At 53.6% G+C, this 26,832-nt stretch overlaps 11 protein-coding genes across 11 annotated transcripts; 7 read left to right on the top strand and 4 right to left on the bottom strand.

Annotated features, from left to right (window-relative positions):
* Nucleotides 1-4,041: 4,041 nt before the first annotated feature.
* On the bottom strand, nucleotides 4,042-6,131 carry QBC33DRAFT_462480 (cytochrome P450; the record flags this gene model as incomplete). Its single annotated transcript, XM_060425069.1, has 7 exons — nucleotides 4,042-4,507; nucleotides 4,568-4,944; nucleotides 5,045-5,239; nucleotides 5,295-5,537; nucleotides 5,607-5,769; nucleotides 5,841-5,893; nucleotides 5,961-6,131. 7 exons carry the CDS (start codon nucleotides 6,129-6,131, stop codon nucleotides 4,042-4,044), a joined length of 1,668 nt encoding a protein of 555 aa, XP_060278158.1.
* A 534-nt stretch (nucleotides 6,132-6,665) lies between these two features.
* QBC33DRAFT_564271 (thiamine diphosphate-binding protein) lies at nucleotides 6,666-7,724 on the top strand (the record flags this gene model as incomplete). Its single annotated transcript, XM_060430353.1, has 3 exons — nucleotides 6,666-6,673; nucleotides 6,901-7,402; nucleotides 7,521-7,724. The coding sequence occupies 3 exons, from the start codon at nucleotides 6,666-6,668 to the stop codon at nucleotides 7,722-7,724; spliced, it is 714 nt and encodes a 237-aa protein (XP_060278157.1).
* A 548-nt stretch (nucleotides 7,725-8,272) lies between these two features.
* On the top strand, nucleotides 8,273-8,839 carry QBC33DRAFT_564270 (2-oxoacid dehydrogenase acyltransferase; the record flags this gene model as incomplete). The annotated part of the gene is made up of 1 exon (XM_060430352.1): nucleotides 8,273-8,839. One exon carries the CDS (start codon nucleotides 8,273-8,275, stop codon nucleotides 8,837-8,839), a length of 567 nt encoding a protein of 188 aa, XP_060278156.1.
* A 169-nt stretch (nucleotides 8,840-9,008) lies between these two features.
* On the bottom strand, nucleotides 9,009-10,964 carry QBC33DRAFT_603609 (FAD binding domain protein; the record flags this gene model as incomplete). Its single annotated transcript, XM_060432190.1, has 2 exons — nucleotides 9,009-10,189; nucleotides 10,289-10,964. The coding sequence occupies 2 exons, from the start codon at nucleotides 10,962-10,964 to the stop codon at nucleotides 9,009-9,011; spliced, it is 1,857 nt and encodes a 618-aa protein (XP_060278155.1).
* Nucleotides 10,965-12,197: 1,233 nt separating this feature from the next.
* QBC33DRAFT_502148 (uncharacterized protein) lies at nucleotides 12,198-13,191 on the bottom strand (the record flags this gene model as incomplete). The annotated part of the gene is made up of 2 exons (XM_060425715.1): nucleotides 12,545-13,191; nucleotides 12,198-12,469 (listed from the first exon to the last, which is right to left on the bottom strand). Exons 1-2 carry the CDS (start codon nucleotides 12,732-12,734, stop codon nucleotides 12,198-12,200), a joined length of 462 nt encoding a protein of 153 aa, XP_060278154.1. The 5' UTR covers nucleotides 12,735-13,191.
* QBC33DRAFT_553196 (glyoxalase bleomycin resistance dioxygenase) lies at nucleotides 13,155-13,910 on the top strand. The gene has a single exon (XM_060429375.1). The coding sequence runs from the start codon at nucleotides 13,234-13,236 to the stop codon at nucleotides 13,834-13,836; it is 603 nt and encodes a 200-aa protein (XP_060278153.1). The 5' UTR covers nucleotides 13,155-13,233; the 3' UTR covers nucleotides 13,837-13,910.
* Nucleotides 13,911-13,967: 57 nt separating this feature from the next.
* On the top strand, nucleotides 13,968-14,337 carry QBC33DRAFT_316606 (uncharacterized protein). Its single transcript, XM_060423541.1, has one exon. It carries the CDS (start codon nucleotides 14,056-14,058, stop codon nucleotides 14,281-14,283), a length of 228 nt encoding a protein of 75 aa, XP_060278152.1. The 5' UTR covers nucleotides 13,968-14,055; the 3' UTR covers nucleotides 14,284-14,337.
* Nucleotides 13,991-17,031, bottom strand: QBC33DRAFT_553194 (fungal-specific transcription factor domain-containing protein). Its single transcript, XM_060429374.1, has 2 exons — nucleotides 15,077-17,031; nucleotides 13,991-14,975 (listed from the first exon to the last, which is right to left on the bottom strand). The coding sequence occupies exons 1-2, from the start codon at nucleotides 16,906-16,908 to the stop codon at nucleotides 14,393-14,395; spliced, it is 2,415 nt and encodes an 804-aa protein (XP_060278151.1). The 5' UTR covers nucleotides 16,909-17,031; the 3' UTR covers nucleotides 13,991-14,392.
* Nucleotides 17,032-18,316: 1,285 nt separating this feature from the next.
* QBC33DRAFT_603600 (uncharacterized protein) lies at nucleotides 18,317-19,455 on the top strand (the record flags this gene model as incomplete). Its single annotated transcript, XM_060432189.1, has 4 exons — nucleotides 18,317-18,514; nucleotides 18,597-18,945; nucleotides 19,041-19,161; nucleotides 19,229-19,455. 4 exons carry the CDS (start codon nucleotides 18,317-18,319, stop codon nucleotides 19,428-19,430), a joined length of 870 nt encoding a protein of 289 aa, XP_060278150.1. The 3' UTR covers nucleotides 19,431-19,455.
* A 2,003-nt stretch (nucleotides 19,456-21,458) lies between these two features.
* On the top strand, nucleotides 21,459-23,003 carry QBC33DRAFT_564265 (cytochrome P450; the record flags this gene model as incomplete). The annotated part of the gene is made up of 4 exons (XM_060430351.1): nucleotides 21,459-21,587; nucleotides 21,663-21,859; nucleotides 21,933-21,983; nucleotides 22,064-23,003. The coding sequence occupies 4 exons, from the start codon at nucleotides 21,459-21,461 to the stop codon at nucleotides 23,001-23,003; spliced, it is 1,317 nt and encodes a 438-aa protein (XP_060278149.1).
* Nucleotides 23,004-23,761: 758 nt separating this feature from the next.
* On the top strand, nucleotides 23,762-26,519 carry QBC33DRAFT_462478 (acetoacetyl-synthase; the record flags this gene model as incomplete). The annotated part of the gene is made up of 9 exons (XM_060425068.1): nucleotides 23,762-24,001; nucleotides 24,094-24,729; nucleotides 24,821-24,856; nucleotides 24,922-25,002; nucleotides 25,092-25,216; nucleotides 25,305-25,369; nucleotides 25,454-25,603; nucleotides 25,681-25,984; nucleotides 26,075-26,519. 9 exons carry the CDS (start codon nucleotides 23,762-23,764, stop codon nucleotides 26,517-26,519), a joined length of 2,082 nt encoding a protein of 693 aa, XP_060278148.1.
* Nucleotides 26,520-26,832: the final 313 nt, after the last annotated feature.

Below are 26,832 nucleotides of genomic sequence, written 5' to 3'. Positions count from 1 at the left end.
GGGACTGAAAGATCAAGCCTAATGGCATAAGCGTCTTCCCAAGCTCAAAAACCCAACAATCGCGCTCGTTGGAAGTCTACGGCCGTCAGTCAGCAAGAGAATTAAAAGGTTTATAGAAACACCTGCTACAAACCTCGATGCGATCGAACTTGTAGCCAGGCAAGACCTTAGGAATCTCCTAGAGGTTGCAACGGAGGAGTCTAAAGCTAATGCTGAGAGACCTTAGGCAGGAGTGAGACTTCTTGATGACGTCTTGGACATGAAAGAAGGTTTTTCTGTAGATGTCGTTCTTTGCAGCATTGTTGCAATAGTCTATAATCTTGTCCATCCCCCATCTATAAAACAGCTTCGCGTCATGATAGAGCTTCCACGTCTTGTCCTTGGTGAATAGCGTTCTGTGCATGGTGGTTAGCATGGCCTGCGGGAATAGTTGGAGTAATGAATTTGGCTAAGGGAACTGCTGTCTTTCGGGTTTGGATTGTCAAAGTACGCATGATAATAAGGAAGCAAGATTCTATCCTGACGGAAGAGTGAGTGCATGTACGCCAGCTTGGAGTCTAAAGTACATATCGGCTTCTAGTTTAGACTTGTGGTTGTCATACGTCTCCTTCTTCTAGACATCCTTAGCCTGTCCGCCGCCCATGTGGAAGTGACAATGCGGAGCAACTTCAGCCACCGATCCTTTGCCAAAACCAGATGAAGGCTTCGAGAGCCGAAATCCTACACGTGCGAGAGAAGATTAGCTAACAAACAAGGATCCTTCTCGACGACCCGACAGGCTTCTCTCACAAGGGCTCCAACAGCGGTGCCGACCAGTTCCCAGACCTTCCAGGGCAAGACCGCGGAGTACCAGGATGGACAGCACACTCAGCCGCCACGATGTCAAAGTCCCGGGCGTTGATCACAATGTCGAGGGTCAAAATGGCAGTCTACGGGATCTCGCCGACCGTAGCGGGGACATTTCGCGCATCCCCAGACCCTGCAACAGTTTTGATCCCCCGCGTCAGCAATAGATGTCAAAATCCTGACCCTCTTTTTGTCGCAAACGTAGGGCGTCATAGGCTGCTACGGTTCCTCAGATATCGCTTCGGCTTCCCGCCGCCGAGCTGGGCCGCCAGCATGCTCTGCCCGCTATTGGTGACGCCTTTAGTCCCTGGACGCTAGTCCGATTGGAGAATTGAGTATTTGCAGAGACTGCCATGAGGCTTGCGATAGGCCTGCTTACACTCAAGTGAACAGTACTGGAACAATTGGTGAGGTGCCAGCACGAAAGTGAGCGAAGTTGAGAGCTTACGGCCACCAGCAAGGAAGCAGTCCTCGCATGGGAGGCTAGCTTCCTTCCCGCAGGGGGCGCCATTGGCGCGAATGTGGGCGCAATGGTTCTTCGTGATAGGAATCGTGGTTGACATTCTCGTTTGATGCCGGAGCGAGTTTCGGTGCGAGAATTGATGTAGGGCGTCACAGACGGAACGAATTCGATAAAGGTAGAATACGAGAGAGTTTCGCGACGGTTGTAGTTAGAATGTGTTGGAAGTTGATGTGCGGGTGTGAGGCAAAGGTCAAACCCAAAATTGAGGCAGCTTCAAGAAAGGTACGAAGGAAGAGGAAGAGGAGGGAGCGGATTCCGATCTTATATTCGAGAGCGCAAAGGCCGGGTCAAATACCGTCAATTCAAGACTGAAATTCTAGATGAAGAAGAAATGGGTAAGGTGGCTAGAAAGGTGCGGTTATATACAGATTGTGATAACCATATGTATTCACTGCGCTTGCATTCACTGCGCTTGTATTGCTGCACTTGTATTCACTACGCAGGGCAGTCCACTTCCTTGCAAGGCTGCGAACCCAAATGAATATGACCTCAAATGAATATGACCTACTTTTCCTGGGTGATGTAACACCTTGAAGAAGAGCCAAACCTGCGAGAAGCTAAGCGAAAGGTTAGGAACATAGCCCTCGTCGAGAGGTGCTATCATCAACACCGCAAGCTAGCCTGAGAGCAACAACTACATAGGTAGGGATCCCAAAATGTGGCAAAGGAGAAGCGTAGGTAGAGTGCAAGAGCCGCGTTTCAGATTGGGATGGTATGACGGGATAAGGGCTACGTGTTTTTTCCCCTAAGGCAGGCAATATTAAGTTAAATCACCCCCCTTCCGGCCACCCCCACCTTCCGGCCACCCAAAAATTCCACACCGCCATTTCAACCATCACCAAACAAACTTCCATTCCTTGATCAAATTAAGCCTAATTAAGCCTACTTTTTGCAATTATCTTGATCAGTTGACAATGAAGCTATATACCAAAGATGACGTCAATTAGGCCTTGCAGGCTATTGCGAATGGTCAAAGTCTACGCAAGGCTTCTCTGGAATGGGGGGTTCCAAGGACTACTCTTTAGGACTGCCTCAATGGTACCACACTTTGGAAAGATGCATTTTTGAATTACCAAAGGCTCTCACCACTTTAGGAAAGCCACCTGGCTTAATAGGTCCTTACCTAGGCTGCCCTAGGACTTCCACCTTCCCACTTTCAGCTAAAGGAATTTGCAAAGCAAGTCTTGCAAGCCAAAGGAGACTCCTAGCCACTTAGAAAGCGTTAGGTTGAGGCCTTTTTACGCAGGAATCTAGCTGTCAGGACCTAGGAAAGCAAATCTATTGATTCCAAACATGTTAATAAGGCTACAACTAATGTAATTAGACGTTGGTTTCAATATCTGAAGATTCTAGCTATCCAAGCCATCAAGCTACACAACTAGTATAATATAGACAAATCTGGGATTATGAAAGGCTAGGGATCTAATAGATTAGTCTTAGGAGGCTCTAAGAAGAGAGCAATTTGAAAGAAAAAGCCTAGGTTATGCGCTTAGACGATTTTCCTAGAGTGTATCTTAGCAACTAGTACTGCCTTGGATCCTCTGGTTATATTTAAAGGAAAATCGCTTCAAGCCTAATGGTTTCCATTTAAACTAGCTTCTTATGCTACATGGAAGTTCTCCTTTTCTGAAAATGGCTGGATTTCCAATAACGCTGCTGTTGAATAGCTCCAAAAGGTCTTTATTCCAAAGACCTAGCCAACAGACCTTTCTAAGTACCAGTTACTAGTCTTGGATAGCCATGGCAGTTACAAAACAACCAAGTTTATATGGCTTTGCTTTTAGCACAAGATTTACCTGCTTTTCTTACCTTCACATACCTCTTACATTATGCAACTACTAGATTTTTCAGTATTTAGACTTTTCAAAACAGCTTACTGGAAAGAGCTTGGCTTTCTTGCTTAGTAGGTAGATTCTACAGTAGTAGGAAAGCGGAATTTCCTAGCCTGCTACTAAAAGGCCTGCGAGACTGCTTTGACTAGTTAGAATATCAAGAGTAGGTGGAAAGCTACAGGGTTATGGCTAGTCTCTATAACCAAACCCCTACTTAGCCTACTCTTGCTGGAAAACTCTAACAAAAAGGCCCAAGATCTGGAAAATTCGACTTCTTAGCATGCAATTGGTGGTAAACCTATCCTTTAATAGAACTTAGATACAGCTGCAGTAGTATAGTTAACTTCTAGAAAGGCTATAGAGCTTTGAGATTAACTACATCAATTTAGCCACCTAGAGCAACCTACTTCCACACAACAACTACTATTCTAGAAGATCCACAAGGCATTTGACGAAAAGGACATCCAGTTGGCTACTTCTTTACAGAAGGTTGAATCACTAGAGGCCTAGCTTGAAGCTGCACAGCCTAGGAAGAAGAAGAAGGTCAAATTAAGCCCAAATTCAAAGTTTGCCAACATTGAGGCAATCTGGAAGGCTTAATTGGAGGCTGGTTATATTGAGGATGGTCTAGATGAATTCAGCAAGCCTGAATTACCTAGTGAGTTAGGCAGTTGTATTGTAGTAAAATCAAGGAAGGTAGAAAGTCAGGTTGAATAAAGTAGTAGTGGTGGTGTAAGTCGGATTTTTGGGTGGCCGGAAGGTGGGGGTGGCCGGAAGGGGGGTGATTTAACTTAAAGCAGGAGAATATATTTCGCTAGTAACTAAGTCAGAACTACTCCTTCAAGCGTCGATCTTCTCCGGCATCCAGGTGCTGAATGCCATCCCTTTAGGCACCTCCTTCCACTGTCGAGTTACCGGATCTAGGAGCTTTTCGCACTCTGCCACTTCATTTCGCATAATCCGCTCCTTTGCCTCACTCCGGACGGTGATGGACGCAGGATAGTCAGCCGGCTGAACCGTGATCCCACCAACCAGCTCGTCAATGTCATACTGGACAGGCGTTCCATCAAGGTTAGTTGCCGGAGAGAAATTGAAGCCCCACCAGAATCGAGAAATGGCCAGGAAGAGCGATCTCTCGGCGATGTGGATTCCCTGACAGAGACGACGGCCAGCACCAAACACGAAGTTGTCACGCTTCTTTGTGTCTCCAATGGCGGACTGGTAGAGAGAGGTATGGTCATCCTTGAACCGCTCCGGGTCAAAGACTCGTGGATTGGGAGACCGTTTCGGATCCATGTGAATCGACCTTCAACATCCAGTCAGATGGCTTGTCCTTCGAAAGATTATCGTGATTCGCTCGACTTACCAGACATTGTTGATCACAGTGGAGCCTTTGGGGATAGTATAACCCATATAGTTATCTTCTTTGAGCGACGCGTGAGGCACACCGAGAATGACGGTAGGCATCCAACGCAAACTTTCTTTGATGCAGCAACGGACATAGGGAAGCTGCTCGTAGTCGTCAATTGTCGGCAGACGATCAGGTCCCACAACTCGATCAATCTCCTCTTGACCTTTCTTCTGCACCTCTGGGAAGACCAGCATCGCCAGAACAAAGCCATAGAGTGTTGATGCCGTGGTGTCGGAGCCTGCTTCAAGCAGTGAGCCACTGATGTAGCCCGCAAGGCCATCGTCAAACTTCTCGACCACCTGGGACCGGTATATATCATTGCAGAAGCATGGCTAACCACGGAAATGTCAGCTCGGCTCAATCTCGTCAGCGGAAAAGGTGGAGAAGGAGGGTGGGGGGGGAGGGCGTTGGGGTTGAACACAAAGCCCATACCAGTCCTGTACCGGCATCGAGCGCATTCTTCGCTCTTAGCCAATGGCCGACATATAACCGTCTTTCGATCTTGTGCAGTTTCTTGGCGTAGCGGACGTTCGGCGCGATCCAGTCAGGTAACTTCTGGATTAGGGGATATAGGTCTGCGAGCTGTGCGCTTGAACTCCCTGAGAGCTGGCCCCAATTGCTAAAACACTAGCAGTCATGTTAGAAGAATGATGCAGATCACTTTGGGGGCGCCGGCGCAAACCTCGAACAGCTGTAAAAGATTCGGGTCCTTCATGTCGGCGCAGCGATATCCAAAGATCATTTGGGTGGAAAGAGAGTAGGTGAACCGCCTGATATGGGAGAGGAGGTCTGCTGGTGTATCGAGCAATCCCTGGAGCAGCACCTTACACTCGAGGTCCTGATACGGAACGTACGTCACGGCGGCCTTTATATTCAAGATGTTGTGGATCATGCGATGGACCATTCGCCACTTGTCTCCGTATCTCTGTATTGTGGTCAGCTTGCCCAGTCGCTTGCGCGCGAGCAGCCGCTCTGTCTGGGAGCTATTACTTACCATAACCACGAGTCTCAAGTCTCCGCTGGCCATTCTTTGCCCGATGAACATGTCAGGTCGGTCCGAGTAGTTGCCGCTTCTCTTGTCTAGCAGGTCTTTGACGGCGGTGTCTGAAGAAAGCACGATGGCCGGTTTTGTGCCCAGCATCAGGGAATACACCGGCCTGCGGAGGGGCTACGGTGAGCAAGCGACATAGCCAACGATTTTGATGATAATTTTGAAAATCTGACGTACCCGTATTCTTGTGCCCATTTCTGGAACTGCAAATGTGCCTTCTTGGTGGGCATCTGAGCAGGTGGTTAGCCACTACACTAGAGACTACTGGAGAGGACTACGTTGATGAACTGAACCAACAAGATGCAAGTTGCCTAGGAGTGGCACTGTCGGAGGACCGGGCGGTAGACCGGGAGGTCTGCGGCCAACCTTGGCGAGTTTGACAATGAGCAGCAGAGCGATTAACACCAGAGCAAGAGCAATAGGACTGGATGGTAGGCCCGACAGGGCTGTCTTTGTAAAGAGCGACATGGACGACTAGATCTTCAGGGAAGGCTGACCCAAGACTAGGCTGCAATCGCTATAAAGGCGTTCAGAACAGTAGACGCATTCGACAACCACAATGCTGCTACTACTTATGTACCATTCTCAACTATGTTGGCTTTCGATGCAAACACGAGATGGAAATTAGGCAACCACCCCACCTTTACCCCGGATTGTGCTGCCCGATGCCGAACCCGAAAACCACAAAATGATGGGAACGGGGATGTGGACGAGAGCGGGGAAGCTCCAAGTACTCCCGCCCCCGCCCCCTATCCCGGGACATCCAATCATAATGGTTTATCGACACCCAACGCATTCGGGTTCCGCTTAGCACTAAGCAGTACGTACATACATACATCTATTTGTATTTGTACCTTTACCAAAGTTCCAGTGGGTCCCCAGCGTAATGCGTATTGCGCGATGCGCTTTGGATGGGGTGCGGGCGGCATTTGCGTGTTAGTGATATTCGGACTCATCCGAGGATACCCTCGGCAATGGTGCTGATCTAATCTACATTACCCCATGTTACCGTTCGTGATGATTCGCCTACCAGGTAATCAACAACAAGTTGAAATTTTGACGCAGACTCGTTGGAAAGGCTAACCGAGGGTGACGTGGAACACCAGCGCTTTAGCTGTTTTGGTCATTTTCTCGTCCTTCCCATTTCTCCATCGTCCCGTTTAGAAGGCATCCATTCCACGCGTTCACTTCAGTTTCGCGGACATGGCCCCCCTTCCTAGACTGCGGCCTGGCGTAGGCAGTGCCTGTTTTCGCACGCCCGCCGCTGCTACACATCACAAGCTTCGACACCACCCGGGCGCCGACTAAATCTCCCCATCGACTTCAGCACGGGCACTCTCTCCCAAACGACTGGCCTGCCTTCCAACAGTCCGTCAAAGCGTCTAAACCTGTTCCAGTCAGTAAACTCGGCGCTGCGGACCGCGCTCGTCACGTCGAACCGCGTCCTCTGCTTCGGCGAAGATGTCGGTTTCGGTGGCGTGTTCCGGTGCAACACGGGCTTGCAGCAAGACTTTAGCAAACAAAGGGTGTTTAACACACCTCTGACAGAGCAAGGCATTGTCGTCGCTGTGATCGGAGCCGCGGCCGAGGGCATGAAGCCCGTCGTCGAGATCCAGTTTGCCGATTATGTCTTCCCGGCCTTTGATGAAATCGTCAACGAAGGCTCCAAGTTCCGCTACCGCGAAGGAATGACGGGGTGCAACTTCGGCGGCCTCGTCATTCGCATGCCATGGGACGGTGTTGGACACGGTGCCCTGTAAGTAATCAAGTAGTGATTAATTACGGGCCGATTCTTGGCTTACGGGGCCGCATATGCTTACATGTAGGGTTAGGTACTGGACCAGGTACCACACGTAGTCACCTGAGGCCCTCTTCTCCCAATTCACTGGGTTCCAGGTTGCGGTGCCTTGGTCGCTGTCGCAGGCGAAAGGCCTTCTCCTCGCCGCTGTGCTCGAGTCGAAAGACCCCGTCATCTTCATGGAGCCCAAGATTCTCTACCGCGCGGCCGTCGAGGAGGTTCCAGAGGAATCGTACACCCTGCCGCTCCAACCATTGCCGTAGCCGAGGTATGGGATCGCGGTTGTCGAACTTCCAGTACGCGACATTCTTTGCGGCTGCGGTAGTTGAAGATGTCATCGCTAGTGCTATGGTGAGAGATACGGTAGCTCATAAAGTTCAGCGGATGCCTCTCTCGAGCCGGTCGGCCAGCAAGAACAGACGGACAGCTCTACACGCGCATCTACGACCGCACCGGAGAAGGTAAATCAGTCTACCGTGTCGAGTAACGCACCTCAGTCTTCCCAAGCAGGCGAGAAGAAGCTGATCGGGCTTGGACTAGAAATAGGGGGCCTCCTGGCCCTAATCAGGCACTGTGACCTTGTAGCTCCTGCTGTCAGGCACTTGCTTAAGGAGCTTAACATCGATGTTGCCAACGTGAGGGGACTGGCAAGGACGGCTGTGTTCTCAAAGAAGACGTCTAGAGACATGTCACTGCAATAACCCTGGCTCCTGCATCTCCCGCATTGTCAGTAACGCGCAGCACCTTGGAGGAGGATAGGGAGGCGCTAGAACAAGACCACCGGATTCCTCTCACGCCAATCCAAGCCCAAATGTTCCAGTCCATGACGCGCTCTCTAGCAATCCCGCACTTCCTCTACACACGCGCCGTGGATCTGACACCGCTGATGAGCTTGCGCAAGCGGTTCGCAATCGACCCGAGCCTGTCGTCGCACCTCAAAACCGGAGATTCTACGGCGAAGCTGACGCCTCTACCATTCGTGCTGAAAGCCCTGTCGCAAGCGGTCACGGCCTTTCTGGCGCTCAATTCTATTCTCTACACAGAGATGGATCCCAACTGGCCGCACATCATCGTGAAGGCGGCGCACAACTTCGGCGTGGCCATCGACACGCGCAGCAGGCTCCTGGTGTCGGTCGTCAAGAACGTGCAGAACCACTCTGTCATCTCGCTTGCGGCGGAGCTGTCGCGCGTCGGCGCTCTAGCAAGGGAGGGGTGCCTGGGTCCGGGCGACATGAGAGGCGCGACACTGGTGGTCAGCAATATCGGGAGCATAGGCGGCCAGACGGTTGCGCCGGTGATTCTGTCGCCCATGACGGCGGTTGGTGCCTGTGTTCAAGAGGGATGGAGCGGATCGTCAAGAGATATCAGTTCATGCTGAGCTGAAGCGCCGATCACCGCGTTCTCGATGGCGCGACGGTTGCAAGAAGTGCCGAACAAGTGGGGACGTGGCTAGAGGGCATCGACGGCTTAGGGTTCGTCCTTTATATGAAGAGTCATGTTGTTATCTTATATGGTGGGGGTGTTTAATTTGGTTTAGGAAGTAGCTACTAATTAATCGCCGCCAGCGCGGTATTAACAGGGCCATTCCTCAAGTTGAGCTTAAACACCTTCTCCAGCTCCTCGGCAAGCTCCTCTCCACCGCGACGCGAGGGGCCCATGCTCCTCCACAAGACGAAGTTGTCGGGCCGGACAACAATCGCACCTCCGTCGCCGAATTCCCGCACCCTCGCCCATCTGTCGTCGCAGTCGACGTAGAGACCGGGATCGCGGCAATGACGATGGGCCTTGATCGCCGCCACGCCGATGCGGATCCGGGAGGACGCCGAGATGCCCGCGGCCGCGCGCGACCAGTCATCCCCCGCCTCGTCTGTGATCAAGAGCAGGTCGTGGTTGCGCCCGTCGCCAATCAGGTCGTGGGTCGAGACGACCTTGTGGTCTTGCTCGATCCAGGCATGTGGCAGGCGATGGCCGGGTCGCGTCGTGGGGACGTACACTCGTCCACCGGGGTCTTCCTTGGGCTTGACCGATCCGTCCGGCACCACCGCCGGGCTGTCGTACGAGAAGCCGAGCTCGATGTTGTGCGCACAGAACTCGACATCCTGTGTTTCGAGAACCCGCTGCAGGTGGTACCGCGCTGTCTCGCCGTAGGGCGAGTCCTCGAACATACGAGCTACCCGCTGCTGGTTGTATTCCCTCTGTCCGGGAATGAAGCCGACGGCTGCTTGGAGCACGGGGTAGTTGGAGAAGGTGAAGAGGCCCCAATCGCAGTTCCGCCCGCCCACGGGCCGACGCTCGATCCCGTACGTGTCCAGGATGGAGGGTTCGGACTTGCCACGCAGGACGAAGGCCAGCTTCCAGGCCAGGTTCAGCGAGTCATCGATGGCCGTGTTGAGTCCGAGCCCGGTTGTGGGCGGCCGCTTGTGCACCGCGTCTCCGGCCAGGAACACGCGGCCTTCTTGGTACTTGGACGCCAGTGTCCTCTCCAGGACCCAGCGGCTGACCTTGATGACGTCCATCTTCAGGTCCGGAATCTTCAATAGCTGCCGACCCCGGGCAGCGAGCTCGTCCGCCTCTAACGGCAGATGCTCGTCGACGGGCACGCCAAAGTGGAGGAGCCACTCCTCGGAACGGCGATCCCAGGTAGGGCCCATCTTGACCAGCACGCCGCAGTCGAAACGCTCCATCTTCTCTCCCTCCGGGTTGATGAAGTGGGAGATTAAGGTCCGGTCTGTTTTCACCGGACTCCCCCAAGTTAGAAAAATGCAGCCCCTATATCTGTCTGCCATCTGCGCTGGGCAGCGTCTGATGGGTTGGACTTTGGACTTACCGTCACAGTACTCGGACAGATCCGCCTTGAAATACACGCTGAGAAACTCAACAAGGTTTGTCGGACCCTCCATGCGAGCTCCTATCCTGTCGCCAGCAAACTTGCCACCGTCGGCTCCCGCAAGGTACTTAGCGCGGTAGACTTGGATCTTGGCGTCGGGCCCTTCAACCTTGACCAACACGCCGTCCTTCTCCTCGGTGAAGTCGAGGACCCTGTGGCCGAACTGGATTCGGCCCGGGTTCCGCTCCTCGGCAATCTGCCGGAGAATGGGTTCGGCTCGCACTAGAGGCAAGTTACAAGACAATTCGGCCCCGTGTTCACGATAACTCTCAAAGTCACGGGTCCCGACCGACCCGCCGAAAGAAGGAACCGAGCCGATCACCCGCCCATCGTAGGGGCCGTCGCCGGCGAGGGACGTTCGCCAGTCTATCTGGCTCATGTTGCGGATCGGGCAGCCGACGGCCTTGATGCGCTCTGCAATGCCGTGCTGACGGAAAATCTCCATGGAACGCTGATTGATGTAGTGGGCCCGAGGGAGAAGCGCCGTGCCTGGATGCTTTTCGAAGAGGTAGTGCTCGATGCCATAGTCGGACAAGAAGCAGGAGAGGCTGAGGCCACAGCCGCCGCCTCCTAGAATCACCACCGGGACGTCGATAGGCGCTGCTTGCTCGCTCATTGTGGATGTGCGGACGGCGGTAGCACTAGTTCTTGGTTGTGTGGAGGAAGTCTTGGGTGTGTACGGTGGAAGAGGAACGAAACGCCGAGTTTTGGATGGATAGACGGACAGATCTGGAAGGTTCGGAGCCAATCTTCAGGTAGAATTTAGAGTTATACAAGTCCAGCCAGTCACCTACGAGGCAATTCCCAAGATATTAACTGATCAAATTATGTTTACAGTGCCATTCAGAGGGCACGCGCACTCTCGGGGTGGGGGCGTGCCATGATGCCATTTGGTGCGCCGGGTTCGGGTACTAAAACCGTCTTACGCCCTCAACACCGAAGCCGAGATATAGGATATGGGGACAATTCATAGCGCAAACAATTAGCCGAGGCAAGATGGAAGTTTGTAAGTGGAATATATATATATCCGTACACTTGTGCGGGTATAGTGGCATATCTGTATATCCACACTTCCGTACGGATATAGTGGTATACCTTGATATAATCACGTGGATGTGCATAATCCTGACTACGTTTCTGGGCAGGATCTCACAGGACCGTTTTGAGATGACAGGGTCATCTGACAGGCCCTATCAATCAAGAAATCCACTCAGATTAATCAGCGCTTCCAACATATATACAGATCTACTTCCTGATGGGCATCTCTTGCTTACGTAGCTCTGTAATTCGTTTCAATGCAAGTGAAGATTCCAACTTGCCATATTATGTGAATTGTCTAGGATAATGTAAGCACTACCTTCTAGCATAATCTTCGTCCCCATCTTTAACCCACAGAAGGAGATGCCGCGAAAGCTGTGGGAGTACAGCAACCCCGACGAGGCGGCCGAGACTAAGGTCTCGAAACGGCGAGAGCTGAAGTTTGCTGTGGCTATTCTGGAGGATATGGACATATGTACAAAAAGCAAAAATATCCTGAGCTGGCTCCACCATGGTCATCTATCTGCCTGCCGCCTTGGGAATTATCGCAAGTCACACAGCCAGGACCCACGCTTGCGCGACCGTGTAAAGGGACACAGGCTGGCAGCACCGACGCATGTCTGATGGAATAGCCCCTCGCGTTGTGTGTGCACCCTCCCTTCCTGACGGTATGAATCACGAGCCCAAGTTTGGTTGGATGACCAGCTCTCCCCAAGAGCACACAACCTTCACTTATTGGGCTGTTAATTCGCCAGCGCAGCGGCGATAGGGGCCGTATCCTACCGGTGCAAATGAGGTCAATGCCAAGCACCTAGATGAAGCATAGATTCCAACCAAAAACTCTACTTACCGCAAAGACCTCCATGAACTTAAGGCGAGGGTCTCCCGATTTGGCGCTCGAGGCATCAACCGTAATGTGGCAAGCAAACGGAGAGTCCAAGACCTGGCCATTTTTAAAACCCGTCTTGACAGCTCCGAGAAGTACAAGCTCCAAGCCCTTATCGTCGCCCGCAAAAACTCGGCTAATACTGTGCTGTCTCGAGTTCACCACGACCCATGCCTTGTCGCGGCTCGCGGAAATATCTAATGGTTTGCTACTTTTAGAACAGCGCCCTGGGAAATACGACAAAAGGACACGGGGGTCCTTGACATAATTACCTGAAAATCCTTGGAAGGTACCAGAAACCGAGACCAGAGTGGCATCCTTGGTGAATACCTCGTTCGCTATTCGCGGGCCCGCGTCAGGTTCTTTAGAGTCGGCGAGCTCATAGAACCTAGCAATGACCTCTTTTACTCCCTTTTGGAGTGTAGTGGCTGGCCAAGTAGCCTCTTTGGTCACGTAGCTCATCTTTGGTCGGGGAGTGGGAAGGCGGGAAGGCGGGAAGGCGGGAAGGCGGGAAGGCGGGAAGGCGGGACGGTAGGTAGTAAAAGATCTCAACAGGGACTGGCGATGTCCTGAGCAACGTCAGCAGGTGGCAAACTGTAAACTGACTGAGGATAAAGACCTGCACGAAAGCAATGCAGAAACCCGTGGCCAGCCGGAAAAGAAGGGAAAGGAGTTCCCCGGAAACCCCGGACAAGCATTGACGAATCGGATTTTGAATGGCTTTGAACGGCTTCGGGTTCGGCATCATCTCCATGGAATCGCGGACTGGCGGGCCGAATCTTGGTTTCCCCGGACTTCCCCACACCACTTTCCGCCCGTGTGTCCACCATTATTATATGTTCGGATACCCTGTCTCCTAGCAGTGGCGATCCTGCCCTTGGACAAGCCTTCCTCTCTGCTAAAACTGAAACTATTCTTCACCATACAATAATCCATCTCTATTCTCCTCTTTCTGCCAGTCATGTCAACCAAACAAGCCCTCCCAGACTTCGATGCTCCTGCCACAAGCGTGCTGAAGCCATCGAGCTTAGCACACGTAGTCCTACGCACATCAGACATCAAGAAACTAACCGACTTCTACGTCAACTTCCTGGGTGGCAGCGTCACGTACAGCGACGACTCGCTCTCATTCATCACCTACGACGAAGAGCACCACCGAATCGCCCTGATCGGGATCCCAGGCACGCCGGCCAAGGTCCCCAACAGCTGCGGCCTGGAGCACATCGCCTTCACGTTCCGCACCCTGGCCGACCTCGCGCTGGCGTACCGGCAGCGCAAAGCCCTCGGCATCGATCCCGTGTGGAGCGTGAATCACGGGCCGACGACCAGCATCTACTACAAGGACCCGGACGGGAACATGCTGGAGACGCAGGTCGACAACTTCGACACGGTGCATGAGGCCGCGGCCTTTATGCGGGGCGCCCACTTTGGCGAGAACCCCATCGGCACCGACTTTGACCCCGAGGAGCTGATCGCGGCCCTGAGGAGGGGCGAGAAGGAGAGTGACTTGAAGAAACGCCGGGAGTTAGGTCCCCGGGGCATGCCGGACTTGGCTGGCATGTAGCATGCGTGGGCATAGTAGAAGGGGCCGACGTTGTTTTCTTTTTTTCCCCTTCTTTTCCTTCTTTTTATCCTCTCTTTCTCTTTTTTGGGGGGTATTTTCTTTTTTTTTTTTTTTTTTTTTTTTTTTGCAGCTGACTATCCAATTAATTGCCTACCCCACACCCCCGCTCCGTATTTCAAACCGCTCGGCTCAAATTGGACACTACCTCTAATGTAGGTAATGTTGTTTGTGGTGACGTCATTCCTGAGCCTCTCGGGTTCGGGCTGGGTTATCCGGGTTCGGGCTCGCCACGGCCCACCTTTGGCTTTTGAAGTGTTATTATTGGCCATTGTTTGCTCTGCAGAATGGTCAGCGCCCACATTTAACCCGCAGCCATACCGGGTTCCCCGCTCTCTCGGTATGACAGTTCCATGTCGAATTTCGCTCGCTTGTGAACAGCCCAAATAATAAGTAATAACTAACTGCTAACCTTGCGAACCTTGCGAACCTTCCGAACCGAACGCCACCGTACCTTAGTTCTCCTCGTTTTCCAAGAATCCCACGACAAGCTCTGTTGTCAAGTCGTCGTCGTATCAACAGTCTGCCCCGCCGACATCCACATACCCAGCCAATGCTCGTTCGGAATCTCGCCCGAGGGGGATGCCAAGAGGCGCACCAGCTCTGCAGAGAACGAGGCCGGTGGGCTGAGTTGCTGCGCCACCCCCATACCATGGTCCATGGTGGTAGCAGCACCACTGGGCTCGGGTGCTTCTGCCACAAGCGAGGGCTGGCCCGGTAAACCCTGGTGAGCCCGCATGAACATGGACGACGCGCCGCCACTTCCGTCCATGCGGTGGTGGTGATCCGCAAAGCTCGGTCCGCGGTCCGGGCCGGGGAGTAACCCGCCTAAGTAGGAAGAATTCTCAACCGTGCCGCCGCCGAAAGCGGCCCCTTTTACGACGGCGCGTGCCTGGCGGACGAATTCGGTGGTTTTCGTAAAGGCGGCCTCGCCCGAGGTGACGTATTCCAGGCGCCCAAAGAACCCCACGATGACCTCCATGAGCGCAATGTCGTTTTGCGTGGTGGTCTCGTCGGGACGCCTGCAGACGACGTGCATGAAGATGGTGGTGAGTGCGGTCATGGGGTAGTAGAACACAAGCCTGGGGGGGGGGAGGGAAAGAGTTAGTCAAATCCGTAATCTAAACAGGGTAGTCGAGTTGGGACAGAATGCAACGGGGTTTGTTTGTTTTTCTGTGCTTACCATCCGGGGGTAAAGCTCTCTATATCGAGATACTTTGTGAGCAGAACCATGGATCTCGCGGCTTCGATGTGGCTTGCGTGCGTCGTCTGGGGATTGAAACGGCGTGCTTCCACGTCGTCCTGGGTGAAGATGGGGGAGAACCGCCGATAAATGGCGCACAATGCGTAGTGATAGGAAGAATGCAGGACAAGAAGCTGCGTCCGGGCCGGACCGGAGGCGCCGCATATCCGTCCAAAAGGCTTGCCCGGCTGCATCTCGGGCGGGATGCTCTGCCGCCACGTCTCCAGGTCTTGCAACGTCTGGACTGCTGTGGCATGGAGCGCGGGAGACGGTGAACATAGCGCCGACGCCGAATACAGCCGCTGCGAGATGTTTCCACAGATGCGGGCGAGCTTGGTGAGGCACAGGAAAAAGTCAAAGTGTTGTTGTTGTTGTTGTTGTTGTTGGCCCTGGCCCTGGCCCTGGCCCTGGCCCAGGCCTATGCCCAAATCTTGACCTTGGGACACTTGTATGCCATGGGGGAAGCAGCAGCTGATGTCCTGGTCGTGGATTATCGCGGGTCGGCCGCAGCGGAGAGCTATCGTCTTGTCGAGGCAGTAGAGAGACCAAAAGAGGCGGTTTCGCTCTCGCTGCTCGCTCTCTGTCAGGCTCCACGCCCGCGGAGGACGGTGGTTGAGCGCAATGCTCTGGGCAAGCCGCGACGCCGCCGAAGACAGCGTGTACTCGAGCCGCTGGGGGCTCGATATTCCCTGGGCAAAGACCGTCATGACGGCCAGCGCCTTGACCGCGGACAGATCCGTCGCGCCGTGGTTGATCTTGGCCTCGTAGTACAGCGCGTTTTGGAAGTAGTCCCAGGCCTCGCGTCCGGACGCCTGGAATGCCTCGGCCGTCTCGTCGGAGAGCGCGGCTCGGCATCCCGAAGCTAGCACTGCGTTCAGCAAGGCCTTCCACGAGTACATGGCCGCGGGCGCATCTATTCCGTGTGTCGCGAGTTGAGCCTCGAACTCGGCTCGGTCCAGTATCGGAAAGATGGTCTGCACGGTCGAAAAGTAGGCGTCCACGTACTTGGCGACGTCCGAGGCCAGGATGGGCTTCAAGCCAGGGGGCGTGCCCGGCGACGAGCATGGTCCCCGCGGTACACACTTTGGCTGACGGAGATGGCTGAGCACGCTGTCTCGTATGTCCAGGATTGTGCTGCAGAGGGTGTCCGAACCCTGGACATGGTCCCGTATCCATTTCAGTCCCAGGTCGGAGATGGATGAGATGCCGGACGAGGGCCCGGTATACTCGTCCCCGCCGCCGGCCCTCATCCACACGGCCGGGTGCCGGTCTTTGAGGCAGCCAATATCGAATCCACCAAGTATCCTGTCCAAAAGCGGTTCTTCGACGTCATCATTCGCCGTCGCCATCGTCGTCAATCCGTTCAAATGGGCGTTGTCGGCATTGCCGGGTGATTTGTCAAGCCGGTCTGCGAGGTCTCCTTCAGTACCGAGACTGCTGCTGCCGTAGGATACAGCGTTTCCGGGGTCGTCTTCGTCGATAGAAACATACTGTCCTCGCCGTCCATCCTGCCAATTGTCGACGTCCTCCGGCAGCGTCGGCATGCCTCGCGCATTCGGCCTTCGGCATTGTTGCGACCCTACTACACAGCCTGAGAGTGTCTTGTCGGAAGCAGCAGAGCCCCGCCGAGTGTCGATCCCGCTGGTCGTCCAGCGACGCTTCCGCCGCTCGCCAGCATAGTCGCACTGCCTTGATTGTAGTCTGCAGTTCTGGCAGGTCGGCAATGATCGATCGCACTTAATTTTGCGTGCTCGACAGGTCGCGCATGCCATGGTCTGTCACCGCCGCGGCATGAAAAGGCCGCGCGTGCTTTATGTGCAAGACAGAGAGGGAGGCCAATGAGTTGTGTGGTGAACGTAAGCGTCGCGGCGGAGCAGAGTAGAACCCGCTGGAACGGCAAACGCCGGCTGGAGGGGAGGAGGGGTCGAGGCACACTAAGCTCGGTTCTGGCCATTAAGGGAGGGCTGAGAAACGGGAGGGGTGGGGAAGAAATGCGGGGAGGACAGTCCCCACAAATCCCCTGCCCGTTTTCTAACTTAACCGCAATAACTAAGGCAATTCACATGTCAACTATGTCAGCTAAGAATCTAACCTAGATCTAACCCAAGCAGCGATTAGGACCACGATTGGGAACGCCGGCGTTTCTGAGATTGGTGAGATTGACTGCGTTCGCTATGCAGTTCTGATTAGGTGGCTTCGCAGGTGGTTTGGCAGGTGGTTTGACAGGTGGCTTGGCGGCTGGCTTGGCGGCTGGCTTGGCGGGCGGGGACTGCTCTTTTTCAAGACGTCGAGGCCCTCGTAGCGGCGAACTTTGTCTGGATCATCAGCACCGACTTCCCGCCATCTGAGATTAATCTCGACAGGCAAAGACGAGCGCGAGGATGTCGGCGAGCACCATGTAGAGCTCAACCAGCAATTCGAGGTTCTTGGCTAATCACCGCTTTGCTTCGGGCCATGAACGGTGCTGCTGCGCTCCATCTCCGTCGCCAAGGTCACTGAGGCCTGGACGCGGTGATGTTTTGGAAGTCGAAGTGACTGCGTGTGAATTTGGATGCCACGGCGCATTCCCCATACCGAGAATGCGGTCGCGGACCACACAGCACCACCACAGTCGGTTGAGGGCGCCATACTCGGCGGAAGAGTGTGTTGAAAGAGTCGTAGTGGTGGCTGGCGCGACACGGCTGGCCAACGGAGATTGAAGGAAGCGTTTTATTCACTCCAGCAAACTGCGGTGGCCCGTCCGCACAACCTCAGGCTCGGCCCCACCTTGTTGGCTCCGGGCTCGTTCCATCCCTGAGCTCGCCCAAACCTCCGGACCGGGTGGTGGTGGGACTGATGAGCCTTGTGACAGCCACCTTCTGATATGTAATACATACTATACAGTAATTATATACTTTGCAGCCCAACTAGGGTTAGGGTTAGCGACCCACGGGAGTGCGACGCCGAGCCCGAGCCCGAAGCCGGATGATTTGAAAGCATTCGGATCCTTCGGATAGGCCGCACCCCATTTGTCTGTCCTGCGTTGGAGACCTGCCCAGCAATCAATTGTCGCCAGAAAGCATTTTATTTTAAGAAGCAGCGGACGGGAAGCACTAGAGACTCATCTAACCGCCTTGATTGAGCCCCCTCCGCCTTCGGAATCCATCACAACACTCTTCTTTAAGCCCATCTCTCGCTAGGATGGCTGGCTCCGCGTGGACACATGCCGTCCGCTTCATCGCCCAAGAGGATGGCCAACCGCACCTTGGACAAGTCGACGCGGCAAAGTGGCCAGATGTCGGTTTGGCAGTCGAGAAAGGCGACAAAGTGGATGTCAAGGTCGTGACCGGTACCGTCTTCGATGGCCAGGTTACAAGCCATGTCTTGCACATTGCGCAGGTGAGATTGTTTCAAATCCTAGGGTATTACTCGAAATAGTCAAGTCATGGCTCCGCTCCTGACCCAGCATCGTCTATCCTAGCTTCTGTCTCCACTGCGCATGGAAGAGGTCCCTCTCATCCGCGGCATAGGGCTCAACTACTTCGAACACGCACAGGAGGCCAACTTGGCCATCCCTGACGAGCCAATGCTTTTCATCAAGGCGCGAACGGCGCTGATTGGACCTTCCCCCTCTGATACCATCATCATTCCCCGATTTGTCCAAGACGAGACCAGTGACTACGAAGCCGAACTCGGCGTTGTACTCGGCAAGCCAGGGCGGAACATTCCCGAGGTGGAAGCCATGGACTATGTCCTTGGTTATACCTGTAGTAACGATGTGAGCGCTCGTAAACAGCAGTTCAAGAATAACCAAGTCTCCTTTTCCAAGGGTGAGCTAGTCCTGGCGGAATTATTCAATTATTCTTGAATGACGATTCGTATTTGGTCCACTTTTGCTGAGAAACCCTGCTACGGCGCACACTAGGGCTGGACACCTCTGCCCCCATAGGGCCAGTACTCGTTTCTAAAGAGGCCATCAAAGATCCCCACAGACTCCGCGTCAAGGCCATCTACAACGGCAACGTCGTTCAAGACTTCAACACCAGGTAATAGGAGACGTTGGCTCTCTTGCCCCTGTTTCATACTGCCTAGCGGCTAACCGTGTCTACCCAGCGACATGATATTCAACATTCCCAAATTAATCTCATACTTGTCTCAGGGCACAACTCTAGAGAAGGGTACAATAATAATGTCTGGGACGGGACCTGGTGTCGGTATCCTGCGTAAGCCAAAGATTTTCCTGGGACCAGGCGACGACATCAGGGTGGAAATTGCCAATATTGGGACTCTGATTAGCAAAGTACGCTATGAGTAGATATATGCTCATCCGCATCAGGAGCAACCATGCGTCCCTAAAACCTAGTTCGCTGCCATCTCTTCCTTACGTTAAGGTCTTGCAGCTGATAACGTTGCTCGTGTTGTCGCCTTTTCTGCCCGTTCGGCTCTCTTTCCGCAGTTCCGCCCTTTTTTTGGCTTCCTGTTCTCTTTTTTCTGCCGCTCACTTTTCCACTTGCCAGGCCTCTTGAGGATTTTCGGGAGGATGTTAGCGAGAATTCTTCTCGTTCCTTCAAAGCCCCAGAGCCCAAGACGACACCCGTGGGAGTTCAACCAGGCATCTAGGCCATCTTGGCCTCCTCGGATATCACATGCAACCTGGGCACGAGAGGGCTCAACGACATGCTTTTTTTAAGTTCCCTGATAATATTCTTGGCTACTTCATTTTCCCTTTTGTCGGCAGTGTGACGATCTCGGCGCCGTCAACCGTGTTGAACCTGACATGACTCTCCAGGGACCGAATGGAGAAAAGCTGCATTACTTTTGTGGCTGGCGTCAGGTATGCAAGTGGCAGGTGAAGGGTTTTCTGGAAGAGTGACGGCATCTTTGAGAACCTTAGAGCCAGTTGGTCTTGGCAGGCCAAAAGCCTAGGGTTGGAAGGAAATAATATGGATATATAGTTATGTGTAAACCTTTTATAGGTCTACTAAGTTACTAGCTCCAGTCTTCTTTTACTCTTCTTCACTCCTCCCCTCGAAACTTCGTCAAGGCTTAGAAGTCTCGTACCAACGTCCTCGCTCCCATTTTAGCCTGACCTGCGCAGAAACGCAGCTCAGCTACGGTATTCATATATTGGGGGAGGTCCCACCCCGTGTGGCCAGCCCCTCAGACTTGCCTTAGCCAAGGGATTGGTAATCCCAACTCAGTGATTGGTAGCCGAACGCGGGGACAGGACACTTAATAATTAGGCTCCGTTAAAATGCATCCCCCAAAACAGTTTTGGAACCCCCCATCCCAAATAAAATAATCGGGCTCGGGTTCGGGTTCGGGCTCGGGCTCGGGTTCAGCGCCGGGGCTCGGGTTCAGCGCCGGGCTCGGGACACAGGTAGATCGTTGGCGATCCATGTCAGACTTTACTAATCGGCTTCGGCCTGCGAATAAATGAAGGATAGACATGAAAGAAAAGAATTTGGTGATAGCAATGGGTTCACGCTTGGAATTGCTGGCATTCTGTGGAGCACAGTTTGTTGGAGAAGCTGGAGGTAAGAGGCCTCGGCAATCTTGGCGATTAGGTAGTCTCGCTTAACTTCTCCAAGGCAATGGGGAAAGCCAATGATAACGCCGGTAATGAGGATGACATCGTCTTCGGTAGATCTAGTACAAGATCTGCATACAACCCAAGCCTCAAAATTCGGGTAGGCGCAGTAATGGACACCTAAATCAATACCCAACATTGAAGTGGCAAGTGTTCCATGACAACTTGGCGATCCGGGGTCACGATCATTATCCTTATCGCCGTTTCTCCTGACCACAAACTACACGAGGGGCTGAGCCACGCACCTTGATTCCCCAGGTTTGCTTTTCCCCCCTTCCCCCCTTGCCTGCACCCCCTAGGGTATATACAAATACCTATTTTAGACGTCAACCCCGTACCCTCTAGCCCCATGTTTGTTTCCTATCTTCAGAGTTCCTTTCCTTCTTCGTGTGCGAAAATGTCGAAAAGCGCTGCCACTTTAGTGCCTATCAAGTTCACAAAGGCCCTGATCCCAAAAGACGGGTTCCACTTCTGGCACCTTGCTGTGCTCCCTCTGTTATTCTTCGTAATATGGATCCTACGTTTGTGAAGCAGACCTGCCCACTGTCCATCAGGCCCACCAACCGTCCCGATTCTAGGGAATTTGCTTCTGGTAATTAATCAAGAATTTCCCGACAGCATGCGCAGCTCAGGAAACGGCAACTGATGCATGGTTTCGTTTTCTAGATGCCTACTCGTGACGCGCACAAGCAGTATCTGGCTTAGTCCAAAAAGTACAGTCCAGTCTTCAGCTTGATGCTAGGTCCCCAGCCCATGGTCGTCCTCTGCAGCGACGTTGCTGTCAAGGAAATACTGGACAAGCGCTCGGCTCTGACTAACGAGAGGGGGGACCACTATGTGGGCCACCAAATCCTGGGGGGCGGAGAACACATGCTTCTCATGGTGAGTAATTAAAGGATTAGAAGGGTGGATAGCTGTGCGTTTGTCCGAGTTGCCCTCGCTAACATGTCGATTTAGCCCAATGGCCCAAAGTGGCGTCTGCAGCGGAAGCTGATGCAAAGGATGCTCAACATCCAAGTGGCCCGAAGTTACATAGGTAATTACACCATGGTTGAGAATAAGCAGATGATGTTCGACTTACTCCAGAAGCCGGACGATTTCATCTTCCATCTGAAGAGGTACTCCAACTCGGTATTTAGTACCATTATATACGGGTGTGTCGACGTTGTATTTCTCAAACCCCCTTTTTTTCTGCGATGCGCTGAAATGCTGATGTGCTGATTGCAGCCGCCGTTCTCCCACCCACGATGATCCTACGATGATCGAACTTGTCGAGCAGTAATTTACCCCTTCACCGTCGCGGTCGTGTAAAACATGTTGCCCCGCACTGAATGAGCTATTAACATGTACATACCTAGGGTTGACAGCATGGGCGTGATCATGCAATCGAGTACGTCGGCATTGGCCGACATTTACCCCCTGCTGAGGCGGCTCCCACATTGGATGATGCCAACGATGAACAAGGCTTCGAGATGGCATGATAAACAGAACAAGGTGTACCTGCGACTGTGGAATGAGGTGAAAGCCAAACTTGCAGCAGGCAGGGCCCAACCCTGCTTCGCGGCGGATATTCTACTTGAGCAGAAGAAAGAAGGGTTCACGGATATATTCGGAGCCACCCTTGCCGGCGCTGCCTTGGAAGCTGGGACCGACACCACCGCCAATGAGCTCGGCGGCTTCGTGCAGGCAATGGTCCTCTTCCAAGAAGTGCAGAAGAAGGCCCAGGCAGAGCTCGATCGGGTCGTTCCTGACCGTGCCCCGACCATCGAAGACCCCCAAGCCCTGCCCTATATTCGCTGCTGCGTCAAGGAAAGCCTGCGGTGGATTCCAACAGCGATCATGGGAGCGGCGTCCCACGCGGCCAAGGAAGACATCAAGTGCCAGGGCGTCGTCATCCCAAAGGGGGTCTTGCTGGTCAACAACGTCTACGCAATCCGTCACGATCCAAAACGCCATGGCAACCCGAGGGAGTTCAAGCCGGAACGATACTGGGGAGACAACAAGAGCGCTTTCGAGTCCGCCCAGAGCGCGAATGCGGCCGGGAGGGACAACTTCACCTTGAGCGCCGGTCGACGTCTGTGTGCCGGCATTCATGTTGCCGAGCAATCGCTTTTCCTCGGCATCGCCAGGATTCTCTGGAACTTCGACATCAAGCCCAAGATCAACCTGGTCACAAAACAAGCCATCATCCCGGATTCCGAGAGGTATACACAGGCAGTTGTTTGTATGCCAGAACCGTACCAGGCCTCCATCACGCCCCGTTCGAAACAACGAGCCAATCTGATGGTAAAGGAGTAGAAAGCGGCGCAACTACTGTTAGACAAAGATCAACAATACAAGGTGGTCGGCGAAGGGCTGAATTTTACAAAGGTTTGAGATATTTTGCCTAATTTTCAAGTTATGTGTGTATAGTTTGATGGCGGAACTGAAACTAGCCATTACAATATCTGACGATCGATCGACTAGGGGATAGAGCGAATCTGGGGTACTTAACAACAACTTCCTTCTCCGGGGTCCCTCTTTCGCTTTCCCTTCTTTTCTGTACGCTTTATTCTATAATTAGCTTATCAATCCTGTCATTCCTAATATGGGGCGTGCGGGGAAGCTCGAGCTTGGCTTCTGCCAACACATACATATGTATGTACAGGCTAGTTGCAATCACCGGGGAAGGATGTAGTAGCCGCCATCTGCAGGGGTCGTAGTGTACTGATGTGCCTACTTCGTAGTCCGGTGGCACGTGGGAATCAAAGCCGACCCCGCTTGAGTTGGTTGTGGCGCGCCTAGAGTGCCAAGGCGAAATCGGCGAAATCGGTCAAATCGGTGAAATCGGTAAGCTCGGTCCTAGTAGTCGGCTATCTTGACCGCTAAGCAAGCCAAGGAGGGGGGTTATCTTGACCGCTAAGCAAGCCAAGGAGGGGACGGGTACAAAAAGAAACGAACTTTAGCAGGTGAAGGCTGACGGGTCCGGCGCATACCTTTGTACTACTACTACTACTACTACTACTACTACTAAGGTACTATCAACTGGGACTGATGGTAGTCCGCCATCACTAGCCATGAGCGCTAATCAGCACAAAACCCCCCTGTGGGAGCCTCGTCATACTGGCGAAACCAACACCGCCAAGTTTATCGAGTATGTCAATGCAAAACATAACCTCCAAATACAGACGTATGACGAGCTCTATCAATGGTCGGTCGATGCTGCAACGCTGCAGGACTTTTGGGGAGATGCATACACATGGCTTGGACTTGCTCCGGCGGGATCACCAGAAGCCAGTCGCATGCTGGAAAGCGAGGTGAGTAACTTTCTATTGGGCAAAGCTGCCAGCAGCTTGCCGCCTTTCATGCAGCTAATTACTGATTCTGACATTGGTTTTCGGGCTATTAGGACACGGCTTCGGTGCCTCTCTTCCCTCCTCCGAAATTGTTCCCGGGGGAATCCCTAAACGTCGCCGAGTTTCTTCTACGAAACGGCAAGGATGACGACGTGGCAATCCACTTCGCCCGCGAAGGCGTCCCCGGTGTTGAGCAGGTCACCTGGTGGGATCTCCGGGACCGTGTGCGGAAAACCCGCGACGCCCTGGTCAACTCGGGCGTCGTGGCCGGCGACGTCGTGGGGGCCGTGATATCGAATTCGGTGGACGCAATGGTCCTTTGCCTTGCCTCTCTGGCAATCGGGGCCGCCTGGTCGTCTTCGTCGCCCGATCTTGGGCCCGATGCCATTGTTCACCGCTACGGACAGGTCGACCCTAGGATTATCTTCGCCGACGACGGCTACATGTACGCCGGAAAGCTCATAAAGCTCGAGGCCCGCATAGTGGAATGGTCGCAGGCACTCGGTCGGAGCGATGAGCAGTTAAGGGACATCGTGATTCTTCCGTACTGCAACCTCAACCCAAACGTGGCCAAGATACATCGCGGATGCACCTATCAGTCCTTTATCCGCCGTGACTCAGGCCGGAAGCTGAGTTTCAATATCCTCCCGTTTTCTCACCCGGCTTTTATCCTCTACTCGTCAGGGACGGTAAGTCTACGCAGCTCATGAGTATAATCAAGTCGCATCATTCTATTCCAGACCAGTCACTAATAATTGGAATCGTTGCCATGAATAATAGACAGGGAAACCAAAATGCATTGTCCACTCTGCAGGCGTGAGCTCCTCCCCGAGATACACAAGGCTCTTTGAGTCGACGGACTGACCAACGGCTATCTCCAGGGTGTTGCTTTGAAAGTGAAGACTGACATGATTCTACAACACGACATCCGCAAGGACGACGTAATATTCCAGTACACTACGGTATGCAGAGTCCCGTAGCCCTTACTACTTTGCCTCACCCTCCTACCTAGGTAACCCATCCTATACAGGAGCTAACGCCTTAGAAACAGACATCTTGGGTGATGTGGGTCCTGAACTTTGTCAACCTGTCATCCGGGAGGTCGATGCTTCTATACGATGGCTCTCCGTACCACCCTTCCCCTACGGTATTACTACAGCTGACACAAGCCGTCGGGTATGAGACCAGTCTCCGAGCGCCTTCTCCCGAAGCCTCAAAAATAAAATGGAGTGGAAGATCCTGGTGGCTTACACATTCATTATAGAGTCAGCATATTCGGAACGTCCCCAAGGTACCTCGCTGATCTCAGAAGCTACGGAATTGTGCCGCGTAAGTAGACGCTTCGACGCCTAAAACCTTTTTGGAGGGAGAATTAATTAGTCCATATACTGACGGGGTTTTGTTTCCTTCCAGGAGAACAATTTGATTTGAGCAGGCTTAGGGTGATGACATCGACAGGATCCGTGCTATCAGCCGACCTCTACCGCTGGTTTTATTCCACAGCCTTCCCGCCGCAGGCCCAGCTGATCTCCATGAGCGGAGGAACGGACATTTCGGGTTGCTGTATGTGCTCTCCGGGCGCGCTTTTTTCCAAATCAGGGGATTCCGACTGACTCGTGATTGGCCAACTACTCTTCCAGTCGTGATGGGCACGCCGCTCCTGCCGGTATACTCGGGGGAGATCCAGGCCAAGGCCCTCGGCATGGCGGTGGACGTATTGGACTCGGCGCGGACGGACCCCGTCTCTGTGGAGCTGTCGGGTGAGGCTGGAGAGCTGGTCTGCACGAAGCCCTTCCCTAGCCAGCCTCTTGGGTTCCACGGGCCGGGTGGGTGGGAGAAATACAAATCCTCGTACTTTGACCGCTACGGGCCCTCCATCTGGTGCCAGGGAGACTATATACAGCGTCTCCCCGACACGGGCGGACTCGTTATGTTGGGCAGATCGTGAGTCGCTGTTTCCCCACCTCCTAAGTACCGCGGTAGCTGCTGCCGCTGCTTCTAGAAGAGTCTCCTCATCTGACGACACCGATACAGGGATGGAGTCCTCAACCCATCGGGAGTCCGGTTCGGATCCGCCGAGATCTACGCAGTCACCGAGACCTTTCCCGAGATCGCCGACAGCATCTGCGTGGGCCAAAAGCGGGACTTGGACACGGACGAGAGGGTTCTGCTCTTCGTCAAGATGAGGCCCGGAGCGGCGTACACGGCGGATCTGGGGAGGAGGCTCAAGGCCGCTGTCCGGGCCAGGTATACGGCCCGCCACGTGCCCAAGTTCGTCTTCGAGGTCGCCGACATCCCGTACACGGTGAACGGAAAGAAGTGCGAGATCAATGTCAAGCACGTCGTCAGCTGTCGGAAGGCGACTGTCAGTGGGACTGTTGCGAACCCTGAGGCCCTGAAACTATTCGAGCGTTTTCAGGACCTCCCCGGAGATGAAGAAGGAGGAAATGTGCCGGCTGCCCGGAAGAGCAGGCTATGATAGTGGCATGGGGGACACGAAGACGAGGAGCTTTGCCTCGGCCATTCCAATGTGTAGCTGGGGTGGAGGGCTCGGCGGGGGGGCAGAGTTCGGGGCCAAAGCCGCACCTGTAGTACTCCACACACCAGTGTTTTCCGCCAAATTAGCAGAGCATTTCCCCATCCCATTCATTAATTCTCCCACTTCTCAATCCCGGCCGACGCACCGCGCCCAACAATCACGTCTTAGCACTCTGTACCTACCACCCCCCGTGCCCATACCGCTAGAAACAGAAACGGGCCTTTGTTATGACGGATAAAGGATGCCCCATGCC

The sequence above is a fragment of the Phialemonium atrogriseum genome, assembly GCF_030411735.1.
Source record: "Phialemonium atrogriseum strain 8032-3 unplaced genomic scaffold QBC33scaffold_50, whole genome shotgun sequence".
Lineage (NCBI taxonomy): Eukaryota > Fungi > Ascomycota > Sordariomycetes > Cephalothecales > Cephalothecaceae > Phialemonium > Phialemonium atrogriseum.
Note: the sequence above shows the minus strand (reverse complement) of the source record. Positions and strands in the feature narration are given on the sequence as shown.

What these genes read in the sequence shown, in the direction of transcription:
- QBC33DRAFT_553196 (XM_060429375.1), top strand. Translation starts at nt 13,234, where the DNA reads ATGTCAACCAAACAAGCCCTCCCAGACTTCGATGCTCCTGCCACAAGC.
- QBC33DRAFT_553194 (XM_060429374.1), bottom strand. Translation starts at nt 16,908, where the DNA reads ATGGCATGCGCGACCTGTCGAGCACGCAAAATTAAGTGCGATCGATCA. An exon ending in GAGAGCTTTACCCCCGGATG is followed by an intron (nt 14,976 to 15,076) that starts GTAAGCACAGAA and finishes CCCCCCCCCCAG; the next exon opens with GCTTGTGTTCTACTACCCCA.
- QBC33DRAFT_316606 (XM_060423541.1), top strand. Translation starts at nt 14,056, where the DNA reads ATGTTGTTTGTGGTGACGTCATTCCTGAGCCTCTCGGGTTCGGGCTGG.